Source organism: Panicum virgatum, chromosome 1N, assembly GCF_016808335.1.
Source record: "Panicum virgatum strain AP13 chromosome 1N, P.virgatum_v5, whole genome shotgun sequence".
Lineage (NCBI taxonomy): Eukaryota > Viridiplantae > Streptophyta > Magnoliopsida > Poales > Poaceae > Panicum > Panicum virgatum.
In genome coordinates this window covers 44,425,382-44,448,710 of record NC_053145.1, presented here as the reverse complement: position 1 = coordinate 44,448,710, position 23,329 = coordinate 44,425,382, and the positions used below count along the sequence as shown (strand labels likewise).

Here is a 23,329-nt window from a genome sequence, read left to right as displayed (position 1 = left end):
GGATCACAATGCACATCGAAGAAATCACTTAGAGCTGGTGAACAGTGTAACAGCGAACATGCTGATGAGATTAGATTGATACAAGGTCAGCTGATGTAATCTGAGGAACTCATTTCCATTATCTAAAAAAAATGGCCTGGAAATCCTAAAATGGTGTCTTACAGATATTGGTTACCTGAAATTTAAACTGGGCGAACTTCTGCTTGCTGAGTTCGTGACATACCACACAAATTCACAATGACGTCGACCTAGATGTCCTAGCACAAAAGTACAGAAGAGAAATCCAAAAGGAAAGCAATCACAATTCTAACTACAGCACAGAAGCCGAGTGGCCAGAATCAAAATTTACAATAGTACAATACTGATGGGAGGGGAGAAAATTTCAGCTGAGACTTGAGAAGCACAATTCATTTCCCTTAGATTAAGGTAACAGACCACCATTACAGCAGCTGCATCAGTGCAAGATAATAAACAAGCAGGTCACCCAGCGACCGAACACAGCTCCTGGCACTACGAACACAACCACAACGACGATACTAGTACTACTAACATGCCATCAGAAGGAACCCAAGAGAAGCACAGATCCTACAAGCAGACAGCACGAGAAGAAGGGATCGACAAGGGCGAGGAAGGCAGTGGGCCCGCTCAGGCCCTCTCGCCCCTGATGCGGCGCGCGAGCTGGATGTCCTTGGGCATGATGGTGACGCGCTTGGCGTGGATGGCGCAGAGGTTGGTGTCCTCGAAGAGCCCGACGAGGTAGGCCTCGGCGGCCTCCTGCAGCGCGGCGACGGCGGAGGACTGGAAGCGGAGGTCGGTCTTGAAGTCCTGCGCGATCTCCCGGACGAGGCGCTGGAAGGGGAGCTTGCGGATGAGCAGCTCCGTGCTCTTCTGGTACTTGCGGATCTCGCGGAGCGCGACGGTGCCGGGGCGGAAGCGGTGGGGCTTCTTCACGCCGCCCGTCGCCGGGGCCGACTTGCGCGCCGCCTTGGTCGCCAGCTGCTTCCTCGGGGCCTTGCCGCCCGTCGACTTGCGCGCCGTCTGCTTCGTGCGGGCCATCGGGGAGCTCGGCGGGTGCGGAGGACGGCGAGCCGGCGGCGAGGGAGAAAGGGCGCGGGATTTGGGGGAGGATTTTATTTGCTTGGAGAATTTGGGAGTGAGGTGAGGCGATGGGGCGGGGCGGGTACTTGTAGGTGGGGAGTGGAGGAGGAAGCGGCAGCCGGGAATTTTTCGGGGGGAGGGGCGCGTGGACGGGGAGGCGTCGGATGGGGATGGACGGCGCGGATGAGGCCGATGCGGGGTGGCGATCCGCGTGATGGGTGGAGGTGGGCTCCTATTGGCTGGCGTCGGGTCGCGGAGGATCTACGGGCCCACAGGTCGGTGTGTCAAGGTGGTTCTCGGTTTCGTTCGCGACCACGCCAGCTTGGCGGCTTTGGTGGTGAAAATGAAACGGCGGGAGTGGGTTTGCGTCAATGGAAAAACTTTCTTGTTTCGGCGATGGATTATGATTTCGATTTTCGAAAATGTTCGTGACGGCGCGCGCAGCGTATGGGTCTGCGAATTGATCCAAACTTACGCAAGTACCAAATTTTTTTGGTTGACACAAAATTTAGTTTTGAATGTCAGTTTTTTTAGGGAGTTTTGAATGTTAGTTAGGGAAGACTTAATAATGCGTACACTCTAGAGTAACTAAGAATATCTCCAAAAAAACTGTAAAAACTTTTGGATAGGCAATTTTTTACAAAAATTCTAAAAACTTGCATCCAACAATCTAGTTATACTTCCCCGCTCGATATCCGGCTTGGAAAAATGATGCCCTGACTCGGCATCTTTCGTGATCCAGCTAGGCTCACTATCACCCCCCTCCCTATTCCCGCTGGTCCCCTCCTGCGGGTCCGGTGGAAGGTGTGGATCCGGCAAAGGGCGGCGCGGGCTCCACGATGGAGGGCCGTCGAGGAGGCATGCTCTGCTCCGATGCCGACCCAGAGAACGACGACGACCACGATGCGCCGCTCTGATCCGGTGAAGGGTGGCGCGGGCTCCGCGGCGGAGGGCGACACCGAGCTTCCTCACCATGGATGGGACCTACTGCTGCTCGCCATGGATGGAAGTATGAGGAGGGGAGTAGATGATTGGGACCCATGCGTCAATGAATTGGAGAGAGGTGAGTTGGATATGAAAATGGAGATTTAGCTAGTCTATTGGAGAAAGCAAAGATATAGAGAAGATATCATAGATAAATGACTAGCTAAATAAGAATTTAACTAAAGCCTCGTGAAGATGCTCTTGTACTCCCTGCGTCTCATTTTTTTAATAGAAAATACATCCTAGAAAATTGAGTTTTTTTAGAGGAACCGGGAATATCATTCCCATTAAAGCTGATAGTTTACAACCCCACTTACAAAGACAACTCTGAAAGAAACTGAAATTACATCTAGGTCTTTGTAAGAATCCCCAATCTTCCTCGTCGCCAAGGATCGGAGCCATCCATAAAGCCGACCACCACTTCAATGAAGGAAAAGAAGTTTGAAAGGCACCGTGAGCAACACATCAGAGAACCAATGCGCCTTGAAGATGATGAACGAACAGGCTAGAGGAGATGGCTGTCGGCCATCACATTGCCGAAAACAGGGGGTCTGGCGCCTTAGTCGACGACCCCGGCTCGCTGGACAACAGGAACCCCGAAGAGGATGTAAACCACCAGAGGAGGTGAGACAAACAACCAACCCGATTTCGCAGATTGGTAAGATAACATACCCCTTCAAGACCGCAGAAAACGGATCCTCCCCGGACGTCCCGTCACTGGAGACGAAGCTGAAGTCGGCGCTGTCGGTGCGGAAGAGGTGCACGAACATAAACTCTGAACCAACGACCTTGATTCGGAGTAGTCAAACCCTAACCTAGGCTAATAGAGGTAGGAATGTGCGTCAGCCATCGATTCCACAGCTTTCCTTCACCTCCAACGCTGCTGGAGCGGTCATCGGAGCCAAATAGAAGCCGACTAAATCGATGCCGGGAATTGAATCACCGCTGGTTCGCCTTGATCTATTGTAGATGGGGAACGAGAGACGTCTGGAAGAAGGCTCCTCTTGTTTTAGATTTGTTTTTTTGATCTTCTATAGATGGGGAACAAGAGACGTCTGGAAGAAGACTCGTTTTGTTTAGACTTATTTTTTTGAGATTACATAGTACAACTCAGATACTTATAACGCACGCTCACTCACTTTTATAAACACACGTACGCAAACCCTACTCCTATGAGCATCTTTGAAGACTGAGCCGGCAAATCCTCGAGTTTGACAAAAGCCACACCAGCCTCGCTATTGACGGGAACGTCGCCTACCACTGAAAGCACAACGCTGTTAAATTCTAGAATATTCGCTCACATTCGAACTTAGGACCTGAGATGCTACCGAGGCTTATGTAACCACTAGGCTACAGGCCTTTTGCTCTTGCTTTGGACTAAATGACAGTATTAGAAAGAAATGAGTAGTGATGGGCATATGAGTCAGCACCAGGGTTTACGTTACCGATCGGTTCGGCCAAACCGGCGGGTTCTTGTACCAGTATACCGGACCGGTTTGGCCGGTAACCGGTCCAAACCGGTCGAAGTCAAATTTTAATTTAAAATTCTCTGTGCAAACGGTTCGTACCGATATACCGGCCGGTTTGACCGGTTTACCAGTCGGTTTGACTGGTAACCGGTCAAATTTAATTTTTTTTTCTTTTTTGGTTTAAATTCAAATGCCCGCAAAGTATACTAAATAAATATTTGTGTAACATGTTTTAGCCTAAATAAACCCTCCAACCCTCTTTTATACTATTTTTACATTGTATTTGTATACTTTTGTATGCACATTTTTTTGTTTAACTTCAAATCCCCGCAAACTATACTAAATGAACGAATTTTTGAGAAAATTTGACACCATTAGATTCGTTGCATCTTGAAATATTTTTAGAAAATTTTTTTGATTTTTTTTTATTTTTTTAAATTCAATTTTGAATTTTGAATTTGGGTCGGTTTGGAACCGGCCCAAACCGGTCAAACCGGACCGGTTCCACCGGTTTGGTGAACCCTGGTCAGCACAGACGGTCGGCCCAATCTCACAACACTGCGGCCCAGACCAACAGACGGTATCTTCGCCAACCCACCCGTAGGTCCGGAAGCTTCTTCTTCCCCTCCTCCCTTCGCTCGTCACATCTCCCCATTCTCGCCGCCCCGCTCCGTGCTCGCCGTTCTCCCCTCGCTCCGGTGAGTCGCCCAGATCCGTCTCCATCTCGTGCTCCGTACCATACATCTGTTTCTTTTTCTTCCCTTGGGTCTAATCGCCGCTGTCCTCTGCAGTTGGATTCCTCTGCTCGCCGAAGCTCCGAGTTCGCCCCCCCCTCCCCCCCCAATGTGAGTAATCCGATCCATCCCCATCCAGGCTCCGTTAGTTGCGCCCTCCTCGCGCTGATCCGTATCCAAGCGTCACGCGCGGATCGACCGGGTTCTCTTTGCCCGTGTTCGGATCCGGCGTGCCTCTAGTGATTCGTGGACGCTTGTTAGGAAATTGTTGGATGCAATGTAATGGATTTGATAGACGGGCATCACGCCCTGTTGCCTATCCGTGCAGTGCGGTGAATCTTGTTACTTTTCCTATGTGTGATTCCTGGTTTTTGTGTCTGCTCAATTGTTAATTCCAGTACTGATGGCAGTGCCATGTTTGCTTTCATGGTAGACTCTAGGCAGGAGGTTTGGCAGCGTAGCACCTAATCAGGACTAGGCAGTGATTGGGCGTTCAGCAGAATTTTGTTGGTTATCTCAGTAGACAGGGTAGGGAGCTAGCTTGTACTTATTCCGGTTTCCTAGCACTTGCCTTTGATCGTTATATTCAGTTATTCACCAACCTGGCATTGGTAAACTTGAAGTTTTTTTTGTACATGCTAAAACTTACCTGGATGCTTCCTCAGATCTATATTCATTCAGCACAGTATTTATGCTAGACTAGCTCGTCGATGCTCAGTTAGTTATGATTTACATGAACATCTACTGCCAAGCTTGGCAATGGGATGAGGTGTGGAATATTTTCTGCTTCCACAAGTTTGCAGTTAGCATGTCACTGGAAACCAAAATGCTACATCAGCTCTGTGGTTTGATGTTTGTAGTTTAGTGTATTCATGTGAGTGTTCTTGAAATGCTTGGTGTAACAAAATGTTCCTGAAAACTTCCTTAGAAAATACAAACTGCTTACATTGTTTTATTAGTAATGATATATGTTTGTGCTAGCTTGTAGTTGCCTGTTTTACTGGATTTGTTTGAGTTATATTATGGTAGATATTCAAATTGATTTCTTGTTTTAATCCCTGGTTCTTGCTTTGTGTTACAGGGCGGATGAGGAGGTATCTGATCCAAAGGCGCTCCTAGAGGAACGCTCAAAGGCTAAGTGTGTGTCACAGTGGTACGAATATCAGGTAATATGCTGCTTTATCAGCTCTTGATCCTTCAGTTCGCAGTGACTGCTGCCTATATGCAGTCAAATACGATGAATTTATTTACACGAATGATTTTGTCCAATGAGTTTACTAGAAAAATGTGGAGGGGACCTTCTTGTTCTATTGAAGAGCGTTTTTGGACTTTTTTGTTCAATTCTTGATTGTTTAAGTCAGATAGGCTGCTCATTGTATATACATTTTAGGCTACTCTATGTTTTGCTTTAACCTTATCTATAAAGAAAATCTGCTTATCTTTTATTTGTGTACAATTTCGGGCTATCTCTCGGCTCTTCAGAGGAGAACCTTCCATTATTTGTTTAGCAACTATAATATATTGCTGGGACTGGGAAACTAGTAACATATAACGAAAAAGGAAATTTTATTGCTTTAAGCCACATTTACACTCCAATTGTTTTAGCTGTAACCTTATTTACATGGAGTAAATAACAAGAAGTTTAGGAAATGGACACAGCCTCCTATAGACACCTATGATCATTAAACGTTAATGAAGAATATTTGTTGATGAATCTACTAGTACCATTCTCAGATGACATAGGTTTGGCTGAGCATTTTGCAATATCATCTAAGTTGGAACAATGGTAGTGCAGCAGCCACCTTGTTGTCCTGTGTTTATGTTGTAACTTCACAATTCTAGAACTTAAGGATTGGCTGTCTAGTTTTGTCAGTTCTATAGAAGCATTTCAAGATCTCCATGTCTTATTGGTTACTATAGATTGTGTTATCTTTTGCTGAGTACCTGTTGTTCCTCTAACGCTGGAACTAGAGCTAATGCAAGTTATGTTGTGCACAGAAATGTGTCAAGAGAATTGAAAATGACGAGACTGGGCATAAGCACTGTACTGGCCAGTACTTTGATTACTGGAAATGTGTTGACAAGAATGTGAGTACTTGCTTTTGTGCAATCATATTTATTCATCTTGTTGATGTGGTACTTCAATTACTGGAAAACACTAGCTTACTTGCTATGATTGTTTCTACTATGCAGGTTGCTGAGAAACTCTTTGATCTGCTAAAATGACAAGGAAAATGTCCTCTTTCAGTTTTCTACTCAAAATTGGTAATAATTGTATCGCCTGTGCACCATATAGACTATTCAGGTGCTTAATATTTGTCGGAGAAGTTTTGCCTCTTGGGTAACACAACAAATTTTCCACTGCCAGTTTACGTTTCATTTCTGTCAGTAGTATTGAACTTTACAGCAGGTTTCCACCTGCATAAAGCATTGTTGGATAAAGAGATTCAATGGGTTATTCCAAGAATGTGGCTGAGCATTAAATGCTCTTATTTACCTTTATTGCTTTTATGGTGCATTTTTACGAGCATATAGCCAGTCATTTGGGTCCATCTAACTTGTATATGAAGACTGAATAACCAATCTACACTCAACTAGATTTGCCAAGAGCAGAATGTTGCAAGTACTGCACTGCAATTTTGATATGGATGAAACGAAACATGGTAATGAGTCTCTGGCATAACATAGTACTAGTTATTGTTCTGAATTGCTACCTTTGGGTGCTGTTATGAGCTACTTGTGGTTGATGTTACAGCTATACATCCTTGCATCTTTTTTGTTTGTTGTTCCCGTCAGTATATGTGTACTGGCTATGCCGCTATGGTATGGGGTTCCCTGGTGCTTTTGGTGGGGTGTTAAATCTGATGGAATATCTTCTTTTTGCCAAGTGGTTTGGTTAACTTAATGGTTGCCCGGTGTTTGTCGTGTACTCACGTATTCTGTTTGCCATGGTTGGTGTTGTGCCATAGTGACAACTGACAAGAGGTCACTTGTTATGACCGAAATCTCTATCAGCCATTTCTTCAAAAAAAAGAAAGAGAGGATATCTATCATCCGATGTGGAATGTTAAATCAGTTATCTCCTGTGCCTGCCACGATTTTGTTGCATTGCAACTTTCTTTATGTCTGGATTAAATAGATTGGATGTTCTAACATCCCATGCTTTGGATGATGGTTATCAATGTCTCCTTACCTGGCATAGCAAAATCTGCTAAAGGATGTTTCAGATTTGTGCGTGACACACTATCTATTCTGTGCACCTTAACAATCCCGTGTTGGAATTAAACTTTGTTTGAGGGTATGAGTAGGATTGTGTCCAGCAAACACCTGCATTCGTTTTATGTTTTCTAGGGTAGCTAATCCATTTCATTAGACCACCTAGGCTCCTTGCTACAAAAGCTACAAAATGAATTCATTTGTGAAATACATCCCTTGAATGTTTGGAGAAGATTGCTCGCCGGAAACGATAAGTACAAAGAGGAAAAGGCGATTGAGGCATGTATTCGGGCTGCTGAGAGTCCATTCCATCCAGGTGGACTGCTGTGTCATCCTCCAAAACTGAGGTTACAGCACTCGGGCCAAAGGGCGGATGTTCACATATTCACATGGCTTACCCAGAGACGTCCTTCTCTTCCAAAAAGCCGCCCCTGTTTGATGTATCTCTGAGCACTAACATAGCAGCAGTGATCTTATCTTCGTTTCTGCTAGTTGCAGCCTGATTGATTTGTTTATCCAGTGGCAAACCTATACTGCCTCCCTCCCATGATTAGTTCTCCATTAACTCGTTCTACAATGCCACTTATGGACTAGGTTACTGGGCCGACAGTGCACTCTTGTTGCATGGTACTTGGAAGAGCCGAAGAAAGGTAGCATGCGCTATCGTTATCAGCACTCGACGCAGAAAGCATCATGCACCAGTATGCTATTTCAGTGTGCCCTGCTGCTGGTTTGATCTTCCCGCGAGCACAGCAGCAGCCGTGCCATTTTTTTTATTAATTTTGATAGCAAACTGTACTTTGCTTAACTGCTCTCTCCGTTTCAAATTGTAGAACTTTTTTTTGCAAATATAGATACATAATTTTTTTGCTATGCATCTAGACACATTGTTTATCTAGATGTATAGCAGCAGTTGTGTATTTGGATTTGCTAAAATGATCTACATTTTGAAACGGAGTGGGTAACAAATTTAGGAATGGGATGTGTTTGGAACACAAACTTTTCACTGGGAAACCGGCATGACTTCGAAGAAAAAGCTTGATGAGCTGACCAGATAGTGGATTTCGCATCTTGACCACGCGACGATCTTTTTTCCCCCTTCTATTTCCGTTCGCTTTCCAACTGTTTCTCATTGTATTATTGGGTGTTAAATTGGACCTAGGCCTATGCCTAAAGTAAGAAGTACTCCATTTGCTGCCTCCCGTGGTGCTTCAATTATGCTGCTAGAATAAGATTCTGTTACCAGCATGATCCGCCTCGTCATAATGAGGAGCCCGGTGGTGGGGACAAAAGACAAAACTGTGATGCCGCAACTCAGAGAAACCAGTCGGCCGATGAGTTGAACACGGCAATTGTTCCGTCTAGCACTATGCCAGTCTCGTTTCCAGTAATTTGAAGCCGTTAAATGTAGCCTTTATCAAAGTTATTTTGTATAAGAGCCGTTCACCATAGCAGCCTAGTAGATACTCTTTTCGTCCTCAAAAGAATGCAACTCTCGCGTCCTAAGAATTAAAATAATTTCAAATTTAATCAAATTTATATAAAAATTACTAATATTTATGTCTCCAAATAGATTTGGTATGAAAATATACTCCGTAATTTGTATAATGATACTTATCGTTTATTATAAATGTTAGTGCTATTTTGTACAAATTTAGTTAAATTTGAAACTGGTTGACTCCAAGCGAAAATTACATTTTTTTTGGATGGAGTATGTAGTTGGACACGGCATCCTGCATCTTGTTTATACAAGGGATTAAACACCGCACAAACGTAGAATGAAGTGATCAGTATATCCATGTATTGCTTGCATATACTCTACTCTACAAACCAAAGGCTACGCGACCATTTCGTATCCTAAAAATCGTACGGCGTGACGAAACCTTCCGGCCGGAGCGGCACGAGGAACGCCCGCACCGGCGGCTCGGCGTCGGCGTCGGCGTCAGCGCAGCCGGAGCCCTTGGGCGGCGCGGCGAACAGCGACTGCCGGCACGTCGGGCGCGTGGACCGCGCCAGCAGCCACCGGTCGACGCAGCGGACGTGGAAGCCGTGGTTGCACTTGGGCAGCACGCGGACGCGCTCCCCGGGCTCCAGCTCGCCCAGGCAGATGGCGCACACGGGCCCGCCGCCGCCCGCCGCCTGCTGCCGCCGCGCGCCGCCGCCGGGCGCCGACGACATCCGGGTCGAGCACCGGAGCGCGCACCGCACGATGGAGTTGAGCCCCAGCGCGCAGATGAGCGCGCACAGGAGCACGGCCAGGATCATGACCACGTTCGCGTCGAAGCTGTTGCCGGCGCTCCCGGCGACGTCGGCCGCCGGAGGAGCTTCCTGCCCGGCCACCACCTGGTTCGCGGCAGCATTCTCCCCGTAGCTGCGCAGCAGCAACGCCCTCCTCGAGAGCACGTACCCTTCTTGCATGCTTGCTTCACCTCCACTCGTGATACTCTCTCTGACGCCAACTCTTCCTTCCCAGGTGAATTCGATCCGTTTCTCCTGTCTACAAAGGCACTTCTGTAACTCTGAACTCTGCAAGAATGTAAGAGTAAGTTTCTGCCGTGCTGAACTAGAAGCCGTATTTATAGGCAGCAAGATTGCAGGCAGCAGTAAGATTTGGTGTGAAGCTGCATAGTTTTCCTTTTTTCTTTGCCATGAGTGTCACCATCACCTTACACATGAGGCAGGGAGCCAATGGAAAGGCCGCAAGGTTATCGAGCACTAGGAAGTGAGCTGGGTGTGAGTGTGTTAACAGTGGTGGCTTTCTGGGGATCAGAGGGGCACTAGCTGGTATAGCACCAGATCTTGTCTGCCTGATCATGGGTGTAAAGCAGGATAAAGAGGCTTAGCACACATGCAGCAAAGAGATGGGATTAGAAAAGGAAAGGGAGATCAGGGTACTGAATTATTTGTGTAGTGTTCCACTCGTTTGCAGGCCATGTGGCATGTGGGGGAGGCTGTACCTTTGACCTTTGCTACTGCCCACCATATTGTGTGGTTCATGGACTCTGGTCAAACTCTGGTTCAGGCATCTGAACTCATGGACATGGTCAACATACAAGAGTTGTAACATCTTTCAAGGTTAGAGTTGTTGTAACATCTCATTAGATTATTGGGAGAGGAGAGTCATCAAATATGCAAGATTTTTCACATGAATTCTCTTATGTGTTGTGTGTTCTTCCTGCTAAATTGACTAAACCAATTGGAGAAGGTATTTGGTAAATGCACGCCATTCTGTATTTCTGTGACACTAGTGCCTTATTGTACCGGTTATAGGTAACATCCTTCCACTTGATAAAAAGAAGGGCCCGGGTGAGATATAATGGTCCAAGAAAGTTGAACCTGACCAGTCCAAGAATTGACAGTTGACAGTAACACACACCTACCTTGTGGTAAATTATATCCTCAGGAGCAATCATGAGGCTGTAAAATAATGAGACATGAAGCATGTGAAGCATAACGTTGAAGCTGATGAATCAACTGGTAACCACTCACGAAACACATTGCATATATCGTTTGGCTACTTCCGATCCCATCCACTTTGAACGAACCAGAAGCGACCGGCCAGTTTATCAGAGCTTGCAACTCCTAAACCCTGACGCTTCTCGACCTTTGCTTTTAAGAATGGTGCCAGGTTAGCCCCAACGATGACCTTATTGAGACTTTGCTCGACTCGGTCAATGATCCGGAGCAGTGTCTCAAGACAGTAGCAACTGAAATAGCAGTTGCATTTCCTGAAAAGTGAAAAAAATAGCTCAGATGAAAAACAGAGGAGAAAAAAGAGTTATCTAGTAGCCTTGCAGGTTAGTAGTCTCTCAAGCTTATGATGTCCAGTCGTGCTAAAATGCAGCTTCAGAGTTATTCTTTTGGCTTTCGTTTCTCATGAAATAATCATTTTCATATGTGACTATATCCACTATCAAGGAAGCTAGAGAATGTTTGTCAGAAGCACATTGTAGATCTACGTGTATGTCATGACCAGAATGTAAAAGGGCAAAGCAGAATCCAGAGACTGATGAACAGAGTACGGATAACTGAAGGAAGGAAAGCGATAGGGGAATTCACATCATCACATGAGAAATGGCAACGCGACATCCATTCCGGGACTTCACTGGCACACACCTCATCAGCTAGGTGCCTAGGTCTAGGCGAAACTGGAATTGAGGAAAAGGATTGGCCATGCCTCAACAGGATCTGCATAGAGCCTGGCTTTATCAGGTTTTTGCAGAAGCTCATGAGGCACTGATGCAATGCAACAATGTCTTGTACAGTTGTAGAAGCACTCTAGGAAAACACATCTTCAATGACGAGGAAAACAAAATTTAGGATTTCATTTGCTTTTGATGGTAATTAGTCTTTTTGAAGCTAACGATTTCCAGTTTTTATGAGTGACTCAAAATAAAGATGCAGTGATTCATTTGCCACATCTTGATAGCCATACTTCTTTTTTTTTCCACTTTCCAAAAGGTAGGACAGGATAAAGAGATAGGTACGCTGAAACCAATACGGCAATGGCCTCGTGGCGGGAAGCTGTTTAATTAACCTCCCCGCCGACCTGAATCCAAGTCTTATGTTATGATAGGCTCATGTGGCATCTTCTATTTTTCTAATTACTCCCTCCGTTCTAAATTATAAGTCACGTTAGCTCTATTCTAAAGTTCAAGTTATCTCATATTGACCATGTTTATAGAAAAAAAACACCACCATCTACAATATCAAATTATTTTCATTAAATCCACTGTGAAATATGTATTGGTACTGTATTTTTTTGGTATGAAATATTTCTCTACAAAACTTTGTTAAAATTAGAAAAATTTGACTTATACAAAACAAAAATGGAACTATGATTCGGAATAAAGGGAGAACAAAACTTCTAACACGTTCTTAAAAAAAAACAGATAAGCATGCCGAAGTAGCTTAGCAGTAGCAGATGCAAGACACCCAATTCATCCCCATCCATCTAATCCTTTACATATCCCAACAGAAAACTGATGCATCAGTTGTGGCAAATCTATGTCACATATACACTTAAAAAGATTATCCTTCCAGTATTCTGGCATGGCCAACAATGAGGAGCAAATGGACAAGAAATGGTAAGCGCACTCAGTGGTTGAGAGGGTCCACATGCTCAAAACTTGATCTGAAAGGTAGAGAGAAACCCAATACACGAACCAAATAACGACAGTAATCAAAGCATAAATGTAACCAAAATATTGAAGTTATGGCATTAACCTTTCCTTGATATCTCATTCCATACTCTACAGAATATTGCCTGTTGGTGATCCTTTTCCTGGTTACTGGAAAAAAAACTGGCATAATGTTCAGATTTCACAACACCTCCTCTCTCTTTTTCCTACTCTAGAACGTGCTAATCTTTCATATGAATTTTAAACCAACGTGGAGTAAACAAAGAACACACAAGGCTTATCCACTTGCCGATGCATATCCAAAAACCACCTGCTTTTGTTGAGCTTTCAAGATTGGGTCCCGACAGTGAAGAATATGATGTCTGGTGCAACTGAGCTTCCAGTCTTATCAGATAGAAAGTAAGATCACCCTTTTTTTGCTATAGTGGCAGATGAGGATCTCAATCTGGATACATTATGTTTAGTCAACCATGACTTAGACAAGTGAGGGTTACCATGACTTAGACAAGTGAGGGTTGGCATTAAATACCCACACATTTAGGCATGCTTATCCCATTTGACATTCAGAATTTGCTGCCAAAAGGAAGTCAGAAGGGCCAAAATTGCTGCACATTGGAAGTTCTACAGTTTCTCTCCTTTCTCTAACTCCAGTTTTTTTTCAAAAGAAATGCCATTCCCATTTTGTTTACCCAAGATTTTATGTACGTTTGTGAAAAGGGAAAAAACAAAATGGCTTTGTTTTCAGTACCTGCTACCTGGTCCAATGGATAGAAACTGAGTGCTGCCCCATTTGCCCCTTGTTCTACATTCTACAGAAGCATAGCAGAGAAATGTAAAATCCATTGAATTGTCTGATCAGAGAACAGATGAGGCAAGGATGATGCAACTGCCACCTACCAATTTAATTGAAGGAATTTTATTATCATGACAACAAATAAGCTACTTCCATCCATCAATTTAATAGAAGGAATTTATTCATGACAACAAATAAGCTACACAGCAGACCACATTATCACATACAGAAACGCATGGATACAGTACAAGTATACAACATAACACATTAGAGAGGACTAACTCAACTCACGAATGAACGCCCCCCCCCCCCCCCCCCCCTGTTGCTAAAAGGCTCACAGCCTCAAACTACTTGTGAAGGCCACAGAGGCAGTTCTCCTCGCCCAAGTCTCTGGCAATGCAGGGGGGTTTACTTATTCCATCCTTGTACCAGGTCGCCCGCTTCTCCACTAGTTCATTCAGGAAATAGTCTAACTTGTCAATGTTGACACTGGGCATTACCACAACATGGGCTATATTCCCCTCGCAGGCAAGCTGCCACCTTCGGACAAACTCCTCATCCTTTGGCCTTTCAAACACAACTGTGCTGCTGAGCTCATTAAGCATCGCTCCGATTCCTGCTTCCTTGAGGCGATCTTTGAGGTAGTGTGCGTTTCTCAAGCATTTCTGGACTTCCTTCTGAAAGCCTCTATAGCCCTTCCTGTTGAGGGTGTACCAGAGGAAGATAGGAGCATGCCCGTTCCTGCTTCCCATGATCGTCGCATCCCTTGATGCCAGATACTCCACATTGCTAGAAAGGGCGTTAATGTGTTTCAATCTTGTTATCTGGACACCACATGGCATGGGGCATCCAACAAACTTGTGCCCAGAGACACTAACACTCCCAATAGGCTTTTTAAATGTCACTTTAGGTGCCTAGTGAAGATACATATACACATATCAGGAGAATGTGCAATCAAGGTAGATGTGCAACTGACACAGCTTAAGGAAACAGGAATGCATGGAAAATCTAAAAATCACCTTCTTAACAAAGGGTATCATCAATCCAAAAAGGGCACCATCACAATGAATATAAAACCGGTCCTTAAAACCGCTTTCCTCGAGAGTTTTGATAACCAAGTCTAGATCATCGACTGCACCCTTAACAGTTGTTCCTGCACAGCAATTTTGTTTAAAAGCAGAACACATGTAAAGCCAAGGCATTACTAGTCTGTGAGTTTAAAACTTACCAATGTTAACATTAATGATGGCAGGCTTGTCTCGGTTCTGCAATATCTTTCTCTGAAAATCGGCACAATCTATTTCCCCAGACATAAGGGTGTCAACTTTGACACAATCCATCCTGTACATTCTGGCAGCTTTGAATACTGAATAATGAGACTCACGAGAGGCATACAAGATTCCATCAGGGAACACTTCCCTCCTATAAACAGTTGATAAAGAATATTAGGTGCAAAGTGACATTTCACATAAGCAATGCTAATTGCGGATCAAGGATGTCTGCAAGTATTACCCAACAAGAATCCCATGCAGATTTCCTTCTGTACCACAGTTAGTAATGTATCCCCAGTATTCATCCTTTTCTAAATCCCAGAGGCGAGCGAACCAATCCAGCACTCCAACCTCAAACTGCCTGGAATGGACACCATAGTTGCTCTCAATGAAGGGGTCTCCGAGGTTGTTAATGGAGAAGTGCTGCAGCTGCCCCAATGCACCGTAATCGAAGTCCAGATTGTATGGGTAGCCTTCCAGAAAATAAAACAGGATGTGAGATAACCAAATTAATTCCTGTCTGTTTTTAGTTGTATTACAAAGGCATCTGTATAACTGCTGTCTGTCCTGCTGAACTCCAGAGTTCAGATTTATGCTTAGGCTGCCTTTAGTACAAATTATTCCTTGGTTGTAGAAGAGTGCGGCACAAACACAGTAGTGCCTCACAGGGACCAAATATTCTAACATAAAAGTAGAACTTCCAAGCTTTTTCATTACAATTCAAGACTTGCACTGTATCACAATTTGAAGATTATTAAGAGTTTAAGTATGAATTTGAAAAAGTAGAGCAAATGAAACTCGAGGAGCATCTTCTTTGCACAAAGGAAGTTCCCTTTAATAGTTCGGCAACAAAAGGAATCTCAGCAGCCCGTGTGCTCATGGATCAATGCTTACGCAGATACCATCAAGTCCATTATAGAAGTAAATGTTGGAATCTTTTAATAGAAGCAGAGAGCCTTTCCTTAGTTGCAGCAGAACACATGTAGTGTGGATGGAGACAAATTTGCGGTGATTCAGTTCACATCTATAAGATCTATTATGTTTATTAGACGATGTATTAAAGTTGACGAGAACAAAATATTGAAGTATGCCAAATTTTGTCACCAAAGAGAATCTGCGCTTGAGTGTCTTTGCTCAAGTAGATGCATACAGGTGAATCTGTATTTCACAACCACCCCAATGCACCAGCAGCCAGTCAGCCACCAGATGTGTGAAACAAGAGCCGGACATCAAAGCCTGACACTTCATTTTAATTTCAGGAAGACAGTAAATTTTAATACAGTATCTCGAGGTGGATTGCTAGTTTGATACCCATATATCCCGCTCCAGTACTATTATCGCACGCTGTAAAAATAACAGTGATCTGATCTAAAATTGTGGATTCGCACCGGAAATGCCATAGGCACACGAAAAAGATTCCATGCGTAAAAAACGCCAAAACGATTGAAGCACCTTCCCCGCGGGTGCAGTGAGTCAGTGAGTGTACTTTTCAACGGCATTTTGGCTCGGTCGCGTAACAAAAATACCGGAGCATAAGACGACACTAAGAAAGGCAATGACACGGGCGGCCGCCCCACCAAACCGTCCGGCGCACACGCGTGTCACGACCGACGAGATCAGGCCAGAGCCGAACCAGATCGAGGCGGCGCGCAAGAGGACGAAAGCGAGGAATCGACGGAGCCGGGGCGTGGAGGGCGGCGCGACGTACCGAGGTGGTGCTTGGTGCGCTCGACGAGCGAGCGGCGGTAGAGCGCGAGGACGCTGGCCATGGTGGCCTCCCGCTCGCCGGTCTCCTCGTCGTCCGCGTCGGGCTCCTTGACCGCGAAGCAGGAGGTGTGCACGTTCCTCCCCATCACGATCTCCCTCCTCCCGTTCGAGGCCGCCTCCCCCTCAGCCGCGGCCGCCGCCGCCATCACGTCCGCCGGCGGGTCCATCTCCATCGGGAGCGGCTCCGCCGCCGCCTTCCCGTTCCCGTTCATCGAGGCGCCCAGATCCGCCAGCCCGTTGCCCACGCTCCCAACCATCCTCGTCGCCGCGGGAAATCTGGCGAAGGCGCTGCGCAGATTTGGGGGCGAAGCCGGCAGGGGACGGGCAGCGGGAGAGACAAGAGGAGGGGCGAGGAAGGCTTTGCGGGCCCGAATTTATAGGCGGGCGGCGAGAAACCGGTCGCCGCCCGAATCGGAATCGCGAGTCGTCTCGCGAGCGGTGTGCCAGGGCAGGTCGGACGCGGGAGGGGCGCCGCGGGTAGATACTCCCTCCGTAAAAAAAAATGTAAATCTCGTTTTCTGAAAAATCAAACACATTTAATTTTAACTAAATTTATATGAAAAATTATTAACATTTGTGTCTCCGATTTGATGTAGTATAGAAATATATTACATGATTAATCTAAAAAAATTTATGTTGTAATATATATATATATTAGTACTATTTTGTATAAATTCGGTTAAAGTTGAAATTGATTGACTCCTCGGAAAATGAGATTTACATTCTTTTCGAGACGGAGGGAGTATTTCGTAGTGTTAGTGTCGACCCACTGGTCTGTGGGGCCGGATACATGTGGGTCCGATTTGACAGTGGAATGGGCGTCGAGGGGTGGCGTCAAGAGTCGGTGTGCGTGTAAAGATGGCAGCGGATCGGGTTCGGGGCGGATATCCGCGGGTTTCGGGTTTGCGGGTTTCGGGTTCGGGTTCTATTTTTCACCCGCGGATTTGCGGTTTCGGGTACCCGAAACATTTCGGGTTTGGGGCGGATTCCATATTTAACCCGCGGAGCTCCATTGGGGCCCCAAAACTTGGCCCAGTAAAAACCCATCTAGCAACCCTAGCTATATAAACCCAAAATCTCATCCTTCCTCACCCACCCCACCCGCCCGCCCGCCGCCGGGGCGTCGCCCCGCGCCCCAGCACCACGCCAGTCGCCGGGGTGCCCACCCGGCCGGGCTCCGCACCGGCGCCTCGCACGGCTGAGGCGCCAGCCCGGCTGAGCCCCGCGCCAGCGCTGCGCACGGCGGAGCCGCGGAGGCGCCCGCCCGGCCGCACCCCGCGCCCGCGCTGCGCACGGCGGAGTCGCCCCTCCCGGCCTAGCCCAGTGCCGGCGCCCCGCACGTTGGAGGAGCCCGCCCGGCCGCGCCCCACGCCGGCGCCCCGCAGGACAGGCACCCCCCCTCCCCGCCCCCGCCCCGCCGCCGGCGCCGCGCACTGCGGAGGCGCCCCCCGGCCACGCCTCGCCGCCGGCGCCGCGCACTGCAGAGGCGCCCCCCGGCCGCGCCCCGCACCGGCTCCCCCGACCTCGCCGCTCATCGATGATCGACATCGGCGCCTCACCAGACCCCGCATGACCTTGCTATTCTTGGTTGCTGTAATGTTTTTGCTTGTTTGTAAAAAAGATTCGGGTTTCGGATTATCCGTCGGGTTTCGGATATCCGCGGGTTTCGGTTTTGGGTATGAATTCTGACCCGAATTGGATTTCGGGGCGGGTTCGGGTTTCAAGTTCGGGTTTCGGTTTTGGGTGCCCAGATACTCCATCCGAACCGAACCCGACCCGTTGCCATCCTTATGTGCGTGTGGAGTATGGATGCTGACAGGACTGTTCCCAAAAAAAAATGCTGACAGGACTGACGTGGCAGCCGTCCCCCAATCGGCTGTGGTAATGGACCCACATACAACTGAGAGTCTGAGACTCGATTTTTTAGCATGGCTGTTGGAACCAATTTTTTTTAAAAAAAGAGAGACAAAAATAGGTGTCTGTTTCAAAATTGATTGAAGTAGACATGAAAAATTGCCTCGTGGGAGAAGGGTAGTATTTTTAAATTGGCTTTTAAAATGATCACTGACATCTAGCTTTTCTTGGGAGGCAAAAAATGAAGAGCGGTTATATGGAAATGGATGATGTTGCAGGGGTCTCTTTCAGGGTATGGACTTAATGGTTGGTTTTGTAGCGTTGCTACTTTTACCTCTCGATCCACCCCCTCCAATGGAAGCTAAAAATATTTTTCCTTGTGCGGCAAATGTGAGATCAGAATCCCTCTTTTTTTAATATATTCCTGCTTTTAATATTTTTCTATTCAAATATGTGAATAGAATGGATAAATCAAAGGAAATCGATTGTACTCATGAGGGCTTCAACAAAAGCAGCGTCACGAATTTACGGTATTCATGTGCACATTTTTCTTTTGCAATAAGTGACTGGTTCTAGGATGAGTTACATTTAGGGGAAAAAAGTGGAGAAAGCTAGAACAAACAACTTGCATTTGCAATAGAAGATACTTCTGCTCTGTTCCAAATTGTATGACATTTTGACAAATCTATATACATAGTTATTGCTATGCTCCTAGATACACCGCAAAATTTATGTATTTAGATTTACCAAAAATGATCAACAATTTGAGTATGAACTAGTAAAGAAGGTTCTCTATGCAATTTTCTTAGGTATTGCATAGAGTCACTTTGATCGCCATAGAAAACTGTCACCATCGGTAAAGATCCAGCTGGATTTTCTTATTAGCACTTGGGCGGGTGACTCCTCCTCTCCTAATAATCTTTTAAATCGCTTGAGGAGATGACTCGATCACACGTGAGACGATCTAGTGTGATCTCGAGGCAAGGTCGTGGCCATGTACGCAATTTGATAGTAGTAAATTATACTGAGCAAGTAGCAGTAGTAAATCTCGTCACGAATCGCTGCCATGTTATCGTGTAGTACGTCGTGCTGTATGAGTGGCCAATTTGTGCTAAGCAACAGCAAGCAGCACAACACTAGAGAAAAGGTTTGTCGGCTCGAAAAATCCACGCCCCTGGCCCGTCACGTGCCGTCGAGGCCTCGTGGGGCCGGCCACGTTCTCCCGTTTTCCCGCGGGCGCGCGCATCGTCTCTCACGGCTCTGGCTAGGTGGCCCCGCGCGCTGGTGCGGGCCCGCGGAAAGGCGAAATATCGAGATTCCGAATCCGGGCCGTGAGCCCGTGACAGCGGCCGCCGGACACGGTGGTGGCCGCACGGGAATCTCTCCCGGGCCCGCGACGTGACGTCACGGATCGCCTTTAGAGGCCAACCAAGCCTCTCGCCCCACCCACGTGGCGCCGGTGCTGGGTAGGTGAATAGATGGGCGATCTTTTCGCGCCACACGACGGGCGGCCGGCCGCCCGTCGCTCGCCGGTGTTGGCCTTTCCCGCGCGCCAACGGCTACTACTCGCTTCTTCCGAAAACTTTTTTTTTTGAAAGTAGACGAGAGGATTCGAGAGAGAGCGCCACCACGAATCACTTTCTTCCGGAAACTTTTTATCGTGGTTGGGAGCTCGGACGCGGCGAAGAGAGGTGAAGCGCGTGCCGTGAAGTGAAGGCATGGAGAGGGATGAGATGATTGGGTATCTCGTGAGCGGGCCCACTGGGCAGCAGCACCTCTACCCGAGATCCGAGTGGGCAGATCCGGGATCGGATGCGCATGCGCCCGGTGGTGAAGAGGGTTCACGGCAACGGCAGTGAGTTCAGTTCTGCTGGGGGCTGGAACCTGGAATGATTGGGGGGCGCGATCGGATGTGGATGTGGACTGCGGTGGTTGTCCCGCGGAAGCGGAACGGCGGGCACCGCCACGTTGTTCTCGGCTCTCCGCCCCCGGACGAGACGTTGCCTTCGGATGGTACACCACCAACAGCAACGTGTAACTCCTCCGTCCTTCTCCTTGCTCGCGACAACAAGCTCCTGCGGGGCTACGGTTTGCCTTTCCGCTAACGACGGTGGTCTGCAGTAAAATGGGCACACATGCGTGATGCATGCATGCCCCTGTACTAGACCACCGTGTGGCGACAATGGGCCGCAACTTGGACAAAAAGGAGAAGTGCTTAGTAAATTGGCCACAATGCCCCTCGACTACTACTTGTGGCCCATTTTACTGGACTACTACTAGTGCAGCAGCCCCCGCCCTTGTGGCCTAGGAGTCTGTCCACGAACAGCCAGTTCGTTACCTGTTGGGCCGCGGGTACACCAGACTGTGGGCCGAGCAATCTGGCACTGCCAAACCATGACTCGGCCCATGTTGGAAGTACATGTCGACGGGCCGGCCGCTGACTCGGCGGTATCTTCTTGTATCTGACGACCTGTCCCTCTCACGTGGAGCGCGCGACCCCGCGCGGCCTGACGCAGCCTACTACGGTCTCTTGTCGGAAAAAAATGGGCTGTCGTGACCCATCTATTTTTATATTGTTTGAGGTTAAAAAAATAAAGTTTATTAGACGACCGGTCACGCTCGCGCGCCCCCACCGCCCAGCAACCAGCCCACGGGGCCATCTCTTTTTCTCTCTAAAAAATATTTTACCTCGCTCATATGAGCTCCATTTTGAGAACCGATTGCACCATAGTGTTCTACTCGATGAGCCGAACAAAACTATATCCCACATACATATGTTTTGACGACGTTTTGCAACAGTGTCAAATTGCTATATGCTATAACATAAGTTGCACAGTATTGCATACATAAGTTGTCACACTTGTAATATACAAGTTGTCATAAAAAATAGCATTTCATTTATATGAGTTTGTCAAAAAACAGAGTGTCCGCCAACAACTCATGTGACAACCTATGTGTAGAACATCCTTCTATATTGTGTGGTAAATTATGTGTTATATGTGTACCAACTTATGTTTATGACACCCTTATGGGTTTGTGGCAATTTATGTGTTATATGTGTGGCAACTTATATGTAAGATACCTCATGTTTTCTGATAACTTCTATATTACAAGTGTAGCAAATTAGTATAAATTTTTTTTACAACTCATGTGCATGACACTTTTTCTTATCTTTGTGACAACTTCTGAACATAACTAAGTATGATTTCATGGTAATTTTTTTTTTGACAACTTACACAAAAAAATGCTATTTTTTGTTGCAACTCTTACTTTACAAGTGTGGTAAGTTATGTGTAGACATCTTGACAATTTATGTGCTAGCATATAGCAATTTAGAAAGAGTGAAAAACATCATCAAATTATATGCAAGTGGGATCTAGTTTTGTTCCCCTCGTCGCATAGAATGCAATGGTGCAAACGGTTTCAAAAACGAAGATCGTATGATGGAGATAAATCATTTTTTTCTTAAAAAATACTTGGGCCCACTTTTTTTGGACAACACACCACCGCTGCTCTCCTGACAGCGATGGGTCGCGCGCTCCCACCCAGCCCGACCCGTCGCGCATTATCTTCGTCCTATCTTCTTGGCTTGTTCTCGGGCATTGACTAGTGGACAGGACTGTACTCCAGAAAGAAAATTTTTAATTTGCTGAGAAATTTAGAGCCTGTTTAGTTACCAAAAAATTTCACCTCATCTTTGGACACATGCATGGAGTATTAAATATAGTTAAAAAATAAAACTAATTGCACAGTTTGGATGTACACGACGGGGCGAATTTTTTGAGCATAATTAGTGCATGATTAGCCATAAGTGCTATAATAACCCACATGTGCTAATGATGCGGTCAAAGATCTCAAAAGATTCGTCTCGCGGTTTCCAGATGAGTTTTGAAATTAGTTTTTTAATTAGTGTCCGAAAAAACCTCCCGACATCTGATCAAACAGTCGACCTACAAAAATTTTCATTTTGGGAACTAAACGGCCCTTAGCCAACACGAGCTACTGTAGCTAGCTAGCTAAAAAGTCGGTTCTTATTTTTTTCTCTCTTATAAAAAAAAGTCACTCCTATTCCAACCTGGGAACGAGCCTCCAGCAGTTAAATCCAGATTCCAGAACTCTCCAGCGACGGGAACCAGTGGATTCCGACGCGGAAACAAAGATATCCTTCACTTGCACACACGAAGGTGCTAAGCACGGACGTCAAAGCATAGTCACAGAAATCGGAGTCGAACGTTCCTCGACTCGGAAACAACGATCCCGTTCCGGAAACATAGGGTCATTTTCGTTCCCGTCTTATAAAAACCTCTCGTAAGGATGTTTCTCGACCCCGTCCCTCGACCCCATCGACCCCGAATCTTTTTAACTATGCGTCAAAGTGCTTCAGAATTCAGGGCCTCCTTCGTGCACCTCGTCGCTCTTCAGGGCACTGCTCACCCGTTCGTCACTCCCGCCGCCCGGGGGGTAGCGCACCTGCCACCATGGAATTGGAAAGGGGAAAAAAAATCAAAGTATGCTGACTTGAAACACGAAGATCTATCCCTTCCGATATAAACAGTGTTCCGGCCGGGTAGAGCGAATTCGCTGCACCCGCGCTCGATGCCTCGATCGATGATGCTATTAATTTTCGGGCCGTAATCTAGCTAGCCTCACCTCCCCATCAAACTGTTGCAGCGCTGTGAAACAAGCCATCTCTACCGAACAAACTTTTTTTTTTGAGCTAAAAGCAGGAGAGATCATAAGGAGTACTTGCACGTCCTTCTTCGATCAGGGTCTCTAAATAAAATCCCTCTAAATGAAGCTCCTACTCTAAATTTAGAGGGCAAAGCTCCCTACCAGAACTCCTATCCTATAGAGGTCTCTAAATTCATCCCCACATACCCTAGGCCTGGAGTTTGCTCTGGGTTGCCATCCCTTCGTTTATTCCCGCTTCCCGCGAGAGGGGATTTTTTAGTGCGTCTTTTTTTCCTGCGCTCCTTTTCTTCTACAGTACATTATTTTCCAA

General features: G+C 46.5%; 5 protein-coding genes across 6 annotated transcripts; 1 reads left to right on the top strand and 4 right to left on the bottom strand.

Annotated features, from left to right (window-relative positions):
• Window positions 1–387: 387 nt before the first annotated feature.
• Window positions 388–1,163, bottom strand: LOC120656002 (histone H3.2). The gene has a single exon (XM_039933992.1). It carries the CDS (start codon window positions 1,054–1,056, stop codon window positions 646–648), a length of 411 nt encoding a protein of 136 aa, XP_039789926.1. The 5' UTR covers window positions 1,057–1,163; the 3' UTR covers window positions 388–645.
• Window positions 1,164–2,001: 838 nt separating this feature from the next.
• LOC120653555 lies at window positions 2,002–6,787 on the top strand. The gene is made up of 5 exons (XM_039931274.1): window positions 2,002–2,161; window positions 4,087–4,249; window positions 5,367–5,451; window positions 6,284–6,373; window positions 6,479–6,787. The coding sequence occupies exons 1-5, from the start codon at window positions 2,002–2,004 to the stop codon at window positions 6,509–6,511; spliced, it is 531 nt and encodes a 176-aa protein (XP_039787208.1). The 3' UTR covers window positions 6,512–6,787.
• A 2,372-nt stretch (window positions 6,788–9,159) lies between these two features.
• Window positions 9,160–13,448, bottom strand: LOC120656001 (RING-H2 finger protein ATL78-like). 2 transcript variants are annotated; one of them, XM_039933991.1, is made up of 4 exons: window positions 13,391–13,448; window positions 12,728–12,792; window positions 10,882–11,229; window positions 9,160–10,027 (listed from the first exon to the last, which is right to left on the bottom strand). In XM_039933991.1, the coding sequence occupies exons 3-4, from the start codon at window positions 10,951–10,953 to the stop codon at window positions 9,359–9,361; spliced, it is 741 nt and encodes a 246-aa protein (XP_039789925.1). In that variant the 5' UTR covers window positions 10,954–11,229; window positions 12,728–12,792; window positions 13,391–13,448; the 3' UTR covers window positions 9,160–9,358. The 2 variants fall into 2 exon arrangements, with proteins under 2 accessions (XP_039789925.1, XP_039789924.1); XM_039933990.1 differs by lacking the exons at window positions 10,882–11,229; window positions 12,728–12,792; window positions 13,391–13,448 and adding an exon at window positions 10,167–10,875.
• A 113-nt stretch (window positions 13,449–13,561) lies between these two features.
• LOC120655999 (serine decarboxylase 1) lies at window positions 13,562–16,823 on the bottom strand. Its single transcript, XM_039933989.1, has 5 exons — window positions 16,415–16,823; window positions 14,948–15,179; window positions 14,664–14,857; window positions 14,455–14,588; window positions 13,562–14,349 (listed from the first exon to the last, which is right to left on the bottom strand). The coding sequence occupies exons 1-5, from the start codon at window positions 16,728–16,730 to the stop codon at window positions 13,783–13,785; spliced, it is 1,443 nt and encodes a 480-aa protein (XP_039789923.1). The 5' UTR covers window positions 16,731–16,823; the 3' UTR covers window positions 13,562–13,782.
• Window positions 16,824–17,561: 738 nt separating this feature from the next.
• Window positions 17,562–18,008, bottom strand: LOC120653554 (spidroin-1-like). The gene has a single exon (XM_039931273.1). The coding sequence runs from the start codon at window positions 18,006–18,008 to the stop codon at window positions 17,562–17,564; it is 447 nt and encodes a 148-aa protein (XP_039787207.1).
• Between the last annotated feature and the right edge of the window lie 5,321 nt (window positions 18,009–23,329).

Excerpts from the sequence above, each read along its gene's own strand:
- LOC120656001 (XM_039933990.1), bottom strand. The coding sequence starts at position 10,316 with ATGATCAGGCAGACAAGATCTGGTGCTATACCAGCTAGTGCCCCTCTG. Across the intron at positions 10,028-10,166 it reads CTCCCTGCCTCATGTGTAAG|AGTTCAGAGTTACAGAAGTG; the intron begins GTGATGGTGACA and ends ACATTCTTGCAG.
- LOC120656002 (XM_039933992.1), bottom strand. The coding sequence starts at position 1,056 with ATGGCCCGCACGAAGCAGACGGCGCGCAAGTCGACGGGCGGCAAGGCC.
- LOC120655999 (XM_039933989.1), bottom strand. The coding sequence starts at position 16,730 with ATGGTTGGGAGCGTGGGCAACGGGCTGGCGGATCTGGGCGCCTCGATG. Across the intron at positions 15,180-16,414 it reads GCGCACCAAGCACCACCTCG|GCTACCCATACAATCTGGAC; the intron begins GTACGTCGCGCC and ends ATTTTCTGGAAG. Across the intron at positions 14,589-14,663 it reads CATCATTAATGTTAACATTG|GAACAACTGTTAAGGGTGCA; the intron begins GTAAGTTTTAAA and ends ATTGCTGTGCAG.
- LOC120653555 (XM_039931274.1), top strand. The coding sequence starts at position 2,002 with ATGCGCCGCTCTGATCCGGTGAAGGGTGGCGCGGGCTCCGCGGCGGAG. Across the intron at positions 2,162-4,086 it reads CGTCAATGAATTGGAGAGAG|ACGGTCGGCCCAATCTCACA; the intron begins GTGAGTTGGATA and ends TGGTCAGCACAG. Across the intron at positions 5,452-6,283 it reads CACAGTGGTACGAATATCAG|AAATGTGTCAAGAGAATTGA; the intron begins GTAATATGCTGC and ends TGTTGTGCACAG.
- LOC120653554 (XM_039931273.1), bottom strand. The coding sequence starts at position 18,008 with ATGAGCGGCGAGGTCGGGGGAGCCGGTGCGGGGCGCGGCCGGGGGGCG.